Source organism: Stegodyphus dumicola, chromosome 9 (assembly GCF_044657685.1).
Source record: "Stegodyphus dumicola isolate Sdum_Otavi_A_Nest chromosome 9, ASM4465768v1".
NCBI lineage: Eukaryota > Metazoa > Arthropoda > Arachnida > Araneae > Eresidae > Stegodyphus > Stegodyphus dumicola.
In genome coordinates, this window is record NC_140776.1 from 127,990,623 (window position 1) to 128,003,171 (window position 12,549).

The 12,549-nt window shown below is 33.8% G+C and overlaps 1 protein-coding gene across 2 annotated transcripts in view; it reads right to left on the reverse strand.

Moving 5' to 3' along the window:
- stan (Protocadherin-like wing polarity protein stan) overlaps positions 1 to 12,549 on the reverse strand; it is a 602,571-nt gene that overhangs the window by 260,371 nt on the left and 329,651 nt on the right. For both annotated transcript variants that reach the window (XM_085824086.1, XM_085824085.1), the window contains exon 5: positions 8,139 to 8,264. In XM_085824086.1, the coding sequence (XP_085680212.1) occupies positions 8,139 to 8,264 (126 nt within the window). The remainder of the gene's footprint in view (positions 1 to 8,138; positions 8,265 to 12,549) is intronic.

Sequence of the window (12,549 nt, forward strand, 5' to 3'; positions counted from 1 at the left end):
TTTACTTAAGACATGGATTGCCAATCTTTTTATTGCATAGACCCCTTTTAAAAGAATGGTTTTCTTCATGGATTCCCTTGCATTTTTCTCTAAAATATATAGCAGCAATATCAAACTCAAATTGCGTGTGGGCCCACTGTATCTGAAAACAGCTGAAGGGACAGATTTTTTTTTTTCTTTTTTTAATATCAAAATGAACAATTTTTATTAACAAGATAAAAACATTTAAAATAAATTTTTAATTTCGCTTATTTCATAATTATCAAAACAAAAATAATAATATCGCATAACGAAAAAAATTAAAATTTATAATTATTATCAGCCTGAAATCTAAAGTTTGCTTCCAGCAAGACTTTTTTTTAAGTTAAATTTTGTTATGCAAATACATTGATAGCTAAATACTGAATGTTCAGAGTGGCATTTATTTAAACTAGTTCTAACATATTTAATTAAAAGTTAAAAAACTTATTAAAAATTATGAAAACTTTATAAGTTTTTAAAAGAAATTTTTTAAGGGGTATCAGAAACCCCTACACCGACAGCGTTAAATTGGCCATTTTCGATGTACCTTTTCTCAAAATCTGCTGTAGATACACGCCTGAAAATTTTTGTGTAATTAAAGTACACTTATCTGATTATAATGAAATGAGCTTTTGAAAGATTTTGAATTTTAGAGTAATTTACAGAATATTTCGTCAGGCATAGTAAAATTTAGCACATTTCTCACACAAAAAAATTTTTAAAACTTTTTATTCTAAGTTTATCACAAAAAGCTCATTTCAGTAAATATTAGAAAACCTAATAAATAAGCCATAAAAATTTTAGATACCTATAAGCAGTAGTTCCTGAGGAAAGGTACTTCGAGTATAAAAAAAATCACATTTGGAGAAAAACGCGTTTTTAGGTAAAAATCCTCATTGCTCAAAGCAGTCGATAACATATTAAAACTAGATTTTTTTACAGTTTTAATTTTCATAGAAATTAAAGAACGGTAGTTTTAGAAAGATAAAAGTGTAGAGAATTTGAAAATGCAAAAATCCGAAATCACAATTTTTTGAAGATTTTAGGGTTCCAACACCCCTTAAGTGGAACAAATAACGACAATCTAATATCCTACTCTTATTTATTAATATTGTATTCGATGCATAAAAAATTCATATTCCCGTTCGCTTTACTGCTGTAGGATAGGAATACGACCGTTGCGTCCACTGCTTTCAAGTCTCGTAGCAACTGTATTTGCTGCTAATGAAGAGGGACCTGTAACCTTTTGACCTCGAAATCCATAGTCTTGACTAAAATCTACGCCAAACACAAGGCTGTTGCTTAGTCAAATTTTATGATTCACGCAATATTTTTAATATTTGGCTTAATTTATTTCTTAAATTACCTCATTCAGAAACATTCAACCTGTTTCTTGTTTTCTGCAGCAAATCATTGATTTCTGCTAAGTAAGAAGATGGACATGTCAATAATGTTGCTCAAGAACAACTTTCACTTAGAGATGAGTTTTAAATTCCAAAATTCGCGTTTTGAATAAGACTTATGCTTAAACATCCTCCTTCAATGCAGTCTAATTTTCTTGCATCATATCAAGATGACCGTTCAGCGGTATTAAAAGCCATTCTGGCATATTCAAATTTTCAATGCGAAGCGAAGAATAAAATCTTCTTTTGAATTTTGAGAACAATTTGTATATTGTTGCGTGCGTACGGGTTCATACAATAGATTGAATGCACACAGAAATGATGGTAGCTTGATAAATTTATTTCTCCAAAAGGAATGTTTACAGCTCTGGAACTTTCCACAAAAATATTCGCATAGCTCTTCTCAGTATCACAGAGCACAATCAGTAATTATATTTCAAATTACTAAGAATGCTAAACGCAACGAAATACAAAGTGCATCGAAAAAGGTGGAGTTCCTACGGAGATCTCCCAATACTACAACTTACGCTCAACTAAACAACAACTGAGAAACAGATACTCTCTCTCCAGTTTTCTCCCGGCCGCCGAGAAATCTCTAGTACCTTCCACTTCTCGAAATCACTGGAAAGCATATGAGGGTGCGCACAGTTTTTCAATTACAATACAATTACATTTATACAGAGACTGGACCGAAATGTCGCCAAGTTTCGCGACTTTTAGCTAAATCCGACAATAAAAATTAGTCGAAAAAAACAATCGCCACCTTGGCGATTTAGCAAGACAGGCATTAACTCAATGTTAAATAGACTTGTTCCTGTATTCTTGTTTTTCCGGCAGAGCTTCTTCTCTTTCGAGCATTTCATATTCCATTCTACAAAAAATGCTATTATTTCACATATAATTTCAATATAATGATTTACATATCTACAGAACAATCGCAACAGTATAACAATTTGCGTTTTACGTGTATTTTCTCATGTTCCTGGATTTCACTTTTACTGCACTTATTCCATAAAAAATTTGCATCTTTGAAATAAATACTATTGATTTTTAAAAATGCGCTAAATAATTTGTGTATACTTTTCCCCTTATAATTATTCTTTATATGATATAGCTTTAAAGACATCAATTATCATTTATTTTTTATTAATAAGGTCTTGATCTTCCGATCAGTTGCCTATTCATATTTGGCAAGCGATCCCCCTTGACCATCTTCAGTGACCCCTTTAAAAAATCGTGCATTCGCAGGGGGTCAGTACCGTTCCCGTTGGCATATTTCACAAATGCACATCAGCGCAGCCACTGAGGGAGGGGTATTGAAAATGGACCAATGAGCTGCTATTGCTCTTGTGACGCTACATTTTCGTGCAAGTGAGCGTATGTTGTTTACGTTTTAATTTGCATTTGTTTTGCATTTATGAATATATGGCGTAATATTAGAAATCTCGTACTGATTTCGTTTTCTGAGTTTAATTAATCGCTGACATTTCACTTTCGAGATTTTTATTACGCATTAATATTTGGATTGATGTTCGCGGCATATTATATGGATTAAGAGAATTCAAGCGTATATTTTTTTTAATTGAGATGAGAATGACTGAAAGTTACAATGAATCTAGTGTTTTCTTATTTCAGTGCATTCTTTTGATTTTTAAAGTGTAAGATTAGAACACATATGATCATATTATATCCATTGTTAAAATTAAAAGTTATATGTGAATAACTTGAATATACTCGTTGTAAATGAGATAAATTCACTCTGCTTGATGACTATTTTCTTGTGTAGACAGTTATTAAGCGTGAAATTTAACACACTAAATGTATACGAATGCAAATTAGTGAATTTCACTTTGATTAAAATTCTGCATTGGTTATTATTATAGAACCTCTTTTTCATATAGACTGCAATAAAAAGTGCTGTCTTCTATTTACATATACATTGGTATTATATATTGGTATTATACATTGGTATTATATATATTATATATACATTGGTGTAAATATTTTTCTCATAGTTTTATGTATAGATAGGATTTCGTCTCAGATGTTTATCACATATTTCTTTCTTCATCTTATTTATCATTTATTAAGTAATATTTCGCATCGATATTTTTGAGAAGTATCCAACATGTGTTTGCATTTATTTCAACCAGGTAGTGAAATCTTCATAATTGCCTAAATTTGATCTAACTTCGCAATAAAAAGTTTCAGAAGCAATCGACGATCCTTTAATTATTTTTTACAGAAAATTGCGCGGCAGAATATTTTCAACCATCTTGCTTAAATCTCAGAGCACGCGAAATGTCATGTGTCATAACAGAAATATTACTGGATGCTTATTGGCCCATCCTAGAAGCCACTCCTTCGGTGGCTACACAGATGTGCACTTGTGAAATATGCTCCCCGTTGTGAACCCTAGGTTTAAGAGATCCCGTTTCACTGACACAGCGAGACTCAGATATTAAAAATAGAGAAAGTAAACTAATTTAAGCGCTTGTCTAGTTATTCGGAAACTCGGTCGTCGAAAATAGTTATCATGAATTAACTCGTGATTCATGGTTTTTGACAGACATTTTTTTTTATTTATATTGAAAAAACTCGCAATGTGTTTTGCGGCTACGCTGATGACCTTCACTGCATTTTGTTATAAGAATACGTGAGTTTGTGCCACGCCTTTTTCGACTCAGCATTAACTTTACAATTCAAATAATTATATACCATTTATTTTGTATCATAAAAATATTATAAAATACAACAATTTTGAAAAAATATTTGTAGTCGTTACTGTCTTGTTGCACTAATTAAAAGTATACAATAAAAAAATGCATAATTTTTGCACGGAAACTGAAAAATAAATGGTTAGTTAAGGGATTAAACATCTGTGTGCGCAATTCCCCTTCGAACAGCATGCATCTTAACTTCTCAACTCTATTTATATGCATATTTAAGAAAACTTGAAATTGTGTTATTATTCTCGCCTAGCGGTTCTGAATCGAGAACAATAGAGATCAGGAAATGTTGTCGATCAACAAATCCTCAGATTATTCGTTTATCTTCCATATCATAAAAGGAAGTTGCTTTTCAGTGTTAAAAAGCGAATCATCTTGTCTTATTTCTTTTAGTCGACCGTAAGATTTCTAACTTTAATTCTTGGTACACCATCGTCCAAGTGGGAAATAAAATCGAATGGCAAATTTTCCTTCAGTAACCCTCTATCGAGTGCATAATCAATGCAAAAGAACAAAATAAAACTCTACAAAAGCCTGAAAACTTCAGATTACAGACTAACATTTTGAAAAAACTCCAAAAAATGTTTAAAGAATTTCACAATATAAGAATGGCAATGCTAATGAATAAATAGAAATTCTAATCGGACCTTGGTATCCAGATTTACTTAAGAGTTGAAACAGTTTTAAGCTCAGCAGCCTTACGACACGCTAAATAAGTTAAAAAATAATCTCCTGGAAATTAAATTATACATTCCGCAAGAAAGATTATAAAATATTATATTTAAAATGAAAAAATACTAAAATTGAGAATAAAAAATGGAACAGAGAGATATATAACACAGCTTTTTCATCAACTAACTCTGCATGCATCCTTTATTTTAAAATGAGAAGACTTAATTATTCAGTTGTGTATTTATATCATTGAATCGCTAGCGCATGAGGCTTGTAAGAAATATTTCCGTTAATACGAGGGCAATCTCAAAAAAAAAAAAAAAAAAAAAAAAAAAAAAAAAAAAAAAAGAAGGTCTCCTATTTTTTGGGGACGTAAAGAAAGTTTTAATACGGTTGTTGGCAACACTGTTGTGAGTGGTGCTTTCTCCACTACCACATAAACACGCAGGCGCTTCGCTTGGATGCTCAGTCTTGGCTTGGCAGCCATTTGAAATGGAGCTCCCGACAAACGTTACCGCCAAGTGCGAAGTGCGCGCAGTTATTCGATTTTTGAACGCAAAAGGCGTTAAACCGATTGAAATTCACCGTTTATTGACGGAAGTGTATGGACAGTCGTCAAAGACGTTCGCAAGTGGCGTAGAGAGTTTACAGCCGGTCGTACTGAAATTCATGACGAAGAAAGAAGCCGGAGGCCGTCAATTGCCGACGAGACAATCGCAAAAGTTGAGGAACTCATGAGTAAAATTCGGAGGATCATTCTGGATGCTCTCTGCATTTTGGTTCTTGAGGTTTCCAGAAGCACCATCCACAGGATTTTAACGGAAAAGTTGCAATATCGGAAGGTGTGTGCAAGATGGGTGCCGCGTATGCTGACAGAAGACCACAAACGGCAACGGGCACCCAGCGATTTCCACCTGTTCCCTAAGTTGAAGGAACATTTTTCTGGACGACGGTCACCGATGATGAGGTGAAAGATGAGGTTCAACACTTCCTGAAGGGCATGGCGGCAAGCTGGTATGACATGGGCATTGTAAAACTGCCACAGCGTCTACAAAAATGCATCGACCGAAATGGCGACTATGTTGAAAAATAAAGCATTCTTCAATCTTTAAAGTGATGTAGCAATTATAGAAAATAAACGGTTCTTTGTATATCTAAAAATATAGGAGACCTTTTTTTGGGGATTGCCCTCCTCAGAAACATAAACATAAATATACTGCGCTGATGCAATAGGTCGTCCTCTTTTTGGCGATAGAAGAAACTGTATTGCAAAATTGAAGTATTATCTATTTCACACGCGTACGTTTTGATGCTGTTGGTTCATATATGGATCACTTCTTTACCAAGAAACCTCGAGTTCAGGATTATGTATCTGCCGTAAGGATGACGAAAAGTCACCGAACAGAATGACACATATTAAATTGATTAGATGTAATTTCTAGTAAGTAAAATTTTCTATAATTTCTGTCAACAAATATGACGATGTTTTGCATTAACCTCAAATTTTTCGTTTCGACAAGATAGGAAATTCACAAACTGAAAATAATAAACACTTCGAAGAGGACCCCCTTCGAAGCGTTTAAAAAAATGGCAATAACGCACTTCATGCAGTGTCCTCAATAACTTAAACTTTAATCATCTTCCCAAGAAAAGAATTTTTGCCATACAGAAATACGTTATGCAAAATTTTTTTTTATGCGAATGACTATAATTCCTTTGTTTCCTTTTAGAAAAGTATAGATAAAGAAAATTAGATTTATAGAAAAGTATTTAGTTATGGAAACAATATTTGGATTTGAAGAAAATCAAAATTAATTAATTTCCTCGTTTTATTTAAACACAATTCAATCGTGAGCACAACATTTCCATTCCTTAATTTGCCAAAGACCGAGCGTTTTATATTTTATATTATATAAAATAATTTTCATTTTCTTTATAACTATACAATCTTTACACCAGTAAAAGGAAAATAGGGAAAGGGGAAAAAAAGTTACTTGCAGTTACAAAAAACTTGTAATTTGGCTATCTCTCCTATCCCCTCAAAAAATAAATAAACTGCTATTTTTTGGCAGTATTCGGATATTTGGAAATAACTCTATTGCACTATCATCCCAATGCCAGTTGCTAAATTTCATTTGATGCAGTGATTCGATTGAAGAAGCAAGACACTGAATCACATTATTAGGTCAAAAGGGCTACTAGTCTTGGAACACGTTTTGCCGTTGATTCAATTTAAATGTTGCCACTGTGGATGCTTCTTTCAATTTTCATTCGAGTCTGTTGCATTTCGGCAAAATGGAAGTTAGTTAGCTTTCAAATTTCATCCGTCTTTTTATTAAAAAAGAGATCAAGATATTTAAAAAGAACACATGCAGGTCTTAAAAATGTTTTACTTTTACTCTATTTAATTTAAATAATAATGCATTTAATTCCTGATATATCTAATTAAAAATATTCATCACCCTTATAGATTGATGCTATATATTTTTTCACTTTTCAAATATGCTGAAGTTATATATAACGGTCCTGTGTTTCTAAATGTATATTCATTAAGTACCCTATAAAATATTTTGCTCTTCGACTTCAGACATCTCTGTAACTCCTGATAAATTATATTAAACTCTAAAAGAAGCCTTTGATACGACAGTTAAAATCTGAACGCTTTCAGAATTTTTATTTTTAATTATTTATTTTTATTATTGATGCTCTAATTGCTGCCTTAAATTCCTCACAAACATAAATATCGGTTGCAACGGAGCCAATCGACACATTTTAAATGGTCATAGGCAATAAATGGACATAATGAAAAACAAGCGAAATTGTCTACATTATGCTATTTATTACTCACAAAATTCTGAAAATTAAATCAGGCAGATAGGCTTCATTTACATCTTTGTATTCTTGCAAACGGGGAAGCTTTTTTACATGCGCCTTCGTACGTGTTCATTTATAAGCCCCGATTACTCTTTAGGTCCGTAATGTCCGGGAATAGTAAACCAAATAAAAGATGATTTTGCTTATAAGATATTTTGAGAAACTCAAGGGTTCTCCAATTCTTCTCTAATTTTTGTTTTTCCCTTGCGAAAAAAAAAGCTTGAAAAGCTCTTTGAAGATATCTACTATTAAGGCCCCAGACTTATTTAAAATTCCATGCAATGCGGCTGACTGATAAAAAAAAAATGACGCCCTTAATTTTCTTATTCCCAAATGCGACAAGCTAAAACGCTCGCTAAAGAAATATTCTAACATGAAACATTTCAGTCGGTTCCGTACCAGATTGAGTAAGGAAATTTACTATTATACAATATCTTACCTGTGAAACCTTCCCGGCAAATACAAGTATAACCGCCTTCTTTTCGAATGCATGTCCCATTCGCTCCACATGGGCTGGAATAACACAGGTTCACCTCGGTGTCGCACTCGTACTTATGCTTCATGCCTGCAAAAGAAGAAAAAGAATTGCCCTATAAACATCATCGACGACAACCAAACAGAAAATCATTATTACATTTCGTTCATTCCTAATACGCTTTTGTTTTTTCCTCAATCTAATGGTGTGGAGGGACACTTGCCTATTCAGCATCGGCCCGCTCCTAAGACCATGAGGCCCACCAGCGGCCGAGCGGTAAAGTCGCTGAACACTGGTAGTTTGGTCCGAGGTTCGAATCCCGCGAACGGGCTGGCTGCATGGGCGTTTTCGTGGTTTTCCCCATGTGTAACGTATATACGAGCCAGTTTCCCTTAGAAAGTCCTCCACGAAGGCACCTCTCCCCTTAGGCAGATAACCCTCGAGGCTTTGCCGTAATTAAATAACCTAACCTAAGACCATGAAGTTGGTCGCCATTTTATTGTGAAGGCATCTAATAGGTGGCCACCGCTGCCTCGCATGAAGCGACAAACAGTTACAAACACACCTTCTCCACACAGCAGGCTCCCCTAACCAGCATACCGTTTGGGCGGCTCATTCATAATATTCCTTCGTTCATTCACAATGAAAGAGTTTATCGTGTCTCTGTGTCTAGTATTAATGCCGTGCTTATTATGCACAACGCAGAGACTGAAAAAGCACGGCCACAAAATTTCTTCAGTGATACCCGAACGCAAATCAAAACGAATTTTTTCAAATTCGAATTAAATTTTGGCGTTTGAAACGTCCTTAGAGCTGCTTTCCCAAATTTGGAACCGTTATATTGCGATACCATCCCGTTTTCAAAGTGATTAAATTTTAACTTCAATTCCAAAGAAATGGAATGATGCTTGAAACACAAGTATGGCTATTCGTCTCCTTATTCTACGACAAAAGAATGGGTAAAACAATTTCGCCCGGGCCGCGAATCCGTAGATGTTGATCTACGTGAACGTCCACGAGAGGCATTGACATCAGAAAATATTGCTCGTGTCCATAAGTAAATATTGAGTGATAGATAGCTGAAATACTGGATAGATGTACTGTTTTGTGCATTCCACATGAAAATCATCTAATGCGGAAAACACATGAACTTCAGCCAGTTCAAGCTTTAAGTAAACAATCACTTCCGGTTGATCGTCTGTAAATAAAATATAATTTGTTTAAAAATTTTATGGCTCAATTTTAAATGTAAATACTATTCATTTTTTTATTATTATATTCTCCCATATAATGGACAATGATAATTATACCTGCTCCTATACACATCTTTCTCAAGCTTTGATTTCGAAATATCGCATCGATCGTAGTATATTATCTGGTCATTTAGTGTTTCGGATTAACAAATCAATGACTTAACAACCTCAATTCTTTTTAAAAGCAGCACATTTTTAGAAATCTCAGTAGAATGTTAAGTTTTGCCATGCAATGCTTTTTCAGTCTTTTCTCAGTTTATGACATCAGCATTCAGTTTTCTTCATTACATGATCCTTTTCTTTGATCTTCATTAGGGCTTTTTTCTTTTTCTTTTTTAGTCCAAAGAGGTTTTGTTCCTGAAGGACTATTCTTTTCGTTTTGCGATTTTACGTTGAATCACTATAAAAGTCCGTTTCACTTTGCAAACTGTTGCCACCAAATGTTAGAATCCTGCATTATATTTGAGAAATTAAATAATGAAAAATCTGCATAAATGTATGTATATTTCTCGCATTGTGATAAAACAACGGTACATAGAACCATCGAATTTTGAATGACGTAATCCTCCTACGAATATGGGCATGTGGAAGACCAAATTTGAAATTTGGAATTCGTTTTATGATCGATTTTATATTTTGTAAACCTTTAACGAATTTTTGATTAATAAACTCAAGAATTTCAAAACAAGCAATGGCAACACTCTACCGGGGGGGGGGGAGAACCTTTTTATCTCCAGCGCGCGGAATCGTGTATCGAAAATTCTAAAGATAGGCTCATTTTAAATTTATTTTGCGACATTGCTATTGAACTGAATTTTATGGTTTAAGTGCAAAGAACATGATATTTAATAAATAAAGGAAACACACAAAACGTTTAAAAAACGCCCCTTTAGACGTAGTTTAAAATTTGAAACCTTTCAGTTTTTTTTTTTTTTTTTTTTTTTTTTTTTTTAAGTAACTTTGACGCTGCGTATTAGTTTCTTCGCACTTACGCCATATAAAGTTCAACAACAAAATGACAAAATCTTAAAAGATCAGCATACTTTAGAATTCCCAACAGAACGTTAATTGCTACCATATGTATTTTTTAATTCGCAATATTATTTATATTTTATATTTATTTCTTTAATAGATAGCGTTAATACTATTTGGCAGCTGCATCCTTTTAATTGAAAAATAATTCGACACAAAAGTGAAACGGACACAAAATTGAGGATTGAGGTTAATACATTTTATTGCTTCATTACGAGAGCTCGACCTCATAATGAGTTTGAGTTTATTTTCGTTGCATTTGGCATAATAATAATATATTTAATGCCTATAAATGTAATGTGTTGTTCTCAATCACATACCTATTTTAAATATCAAATTTCAGAAGGGTTGGACTAGCTCATAATATAGTTGGGGGGGGTAAGATTAATTTAACAAAATCTAATTCTTTATTAGCATAAAAGCGGACAATTTTCACGTCGCGCCACCCCGACATTTCATGATGATGCGGACATCTTTATGTAAATCAGCGACTATTCGCTTAGATCTTCACGTGATCGTTTCGACACCGGGATGAACAAGGCGTTCTTTCATAGCATAAATTAAGCTAAGGTGCCGGAACGCGTCGGTGAACAAAGATCTATTTGCAAAAGTTACTGGTACGTTTATTTAAGTCGGCAAGTATGATTTCGTTAGATCTTCATATGGACCAGAGCTTAAATTGCGCCGGAGCCCGGCTCCGGTACTTCTTAGTTTTGGAGATAAATCATAATTCTAGTCGAAGCGCACCGGAACCCTAAATAAGAAAGCTCCGGCACGTCTTTTAGGTAATTGAACAACAATTTTAGTAGAAATTTGATCCGGAAAATTTTATTTTTTGCAATAAAATTATATTAAAAATTGATTATTAAACTTCACTTTATCTTTTTACATTTCATTTAATTTTAATTATTTAATTACTTTAATCTTTAATTATTCAAATAAATAATAATGAGATAATAAGTATTGATTAAATAATAACTGATAAATATGAATTATTAATTAAATATTAATTAATTAATTTGATAATGATAAACTGTTTAATTTTTAATGATTTCAATAGTCGTTTTATTTATTTAATTACTTCTGTTCCTCTTTTGCTGACGGTCTTCCATAGGGCTCCGGCACTTCTAATTTTAGAAATTAAGCCCTGACATGGACGCTTCATTACTTTTATGAATGTTGCGTTCTTCACTGTAAAAGATGCGCCCATAAAGTAACCAGACAAATTCGAAGATTTATTTAATTTAACTAACAGTTGATTTTTAGTTTAAAGTACTTTCATTTCAGTCTCGTTTTCACGCACGCTTTCTTGCCAGAATGTTTATAAGCCAGCGGATATCTATTCAAATGAGCTAGAAAGAAGTAACTCGAATTACTAGCGATTAGATTTCAGTGGCGTCAAGCGCTTCTAGCCTTGTTTATGCCGCCTTCTACGAGTCGGAGCCTCCCTGACCGTTAAGTTGTGTAGTGGGCCCACCAGCGGCCGAGCGGTAAAGTCGCTGAACACTGGTAGTTCGGTCCGAGGTTCAAATCCCGCGAACGGGCTGGCTGCATGGGCGTTTTCGTGGTTTTCCCCATGTGTAACGTGTATACGAGCCAGTTTCCCTTAAAAAGTCCTCCACGAAGGCATCTCTCTTCTTAGGCAGATAGCCCTAGTGTGCTTTGCCATAATTAAATACACTACCACACCCTTAGGCAAAACTTACTACATTTTAGTTTAAGTTCATTGTTATCTGTTTTTAGTTAAACAGAAGTGTTGGCTTTCTGTACGCGCAAGTGGGAACATCTGCGAAATTGAATGAAGGAAGGATTCTTTACACCATTTTTCTGCCTTCTTGTTGTCAATTCCTCATGCAGTCTTCTAGAGCTCGATAGTTTATGTTACCTTAGAATGGGAGACTCTTTAAAATTTAAAAAAAAAAAAAAAAAAAAAAAAAAAAATGAAAGAATAAATGCATGTTTAGAAAGAATGACATCTCAACTTTTGTTAAAGCCAGTTTAAACTAGTTATCTTGCCCTTTGAATTTCAAAACGTTGAAGTCATTTCCACTCAGTCGGAAAATAATGCACCCCCCCCCAAAAAAAAAAGA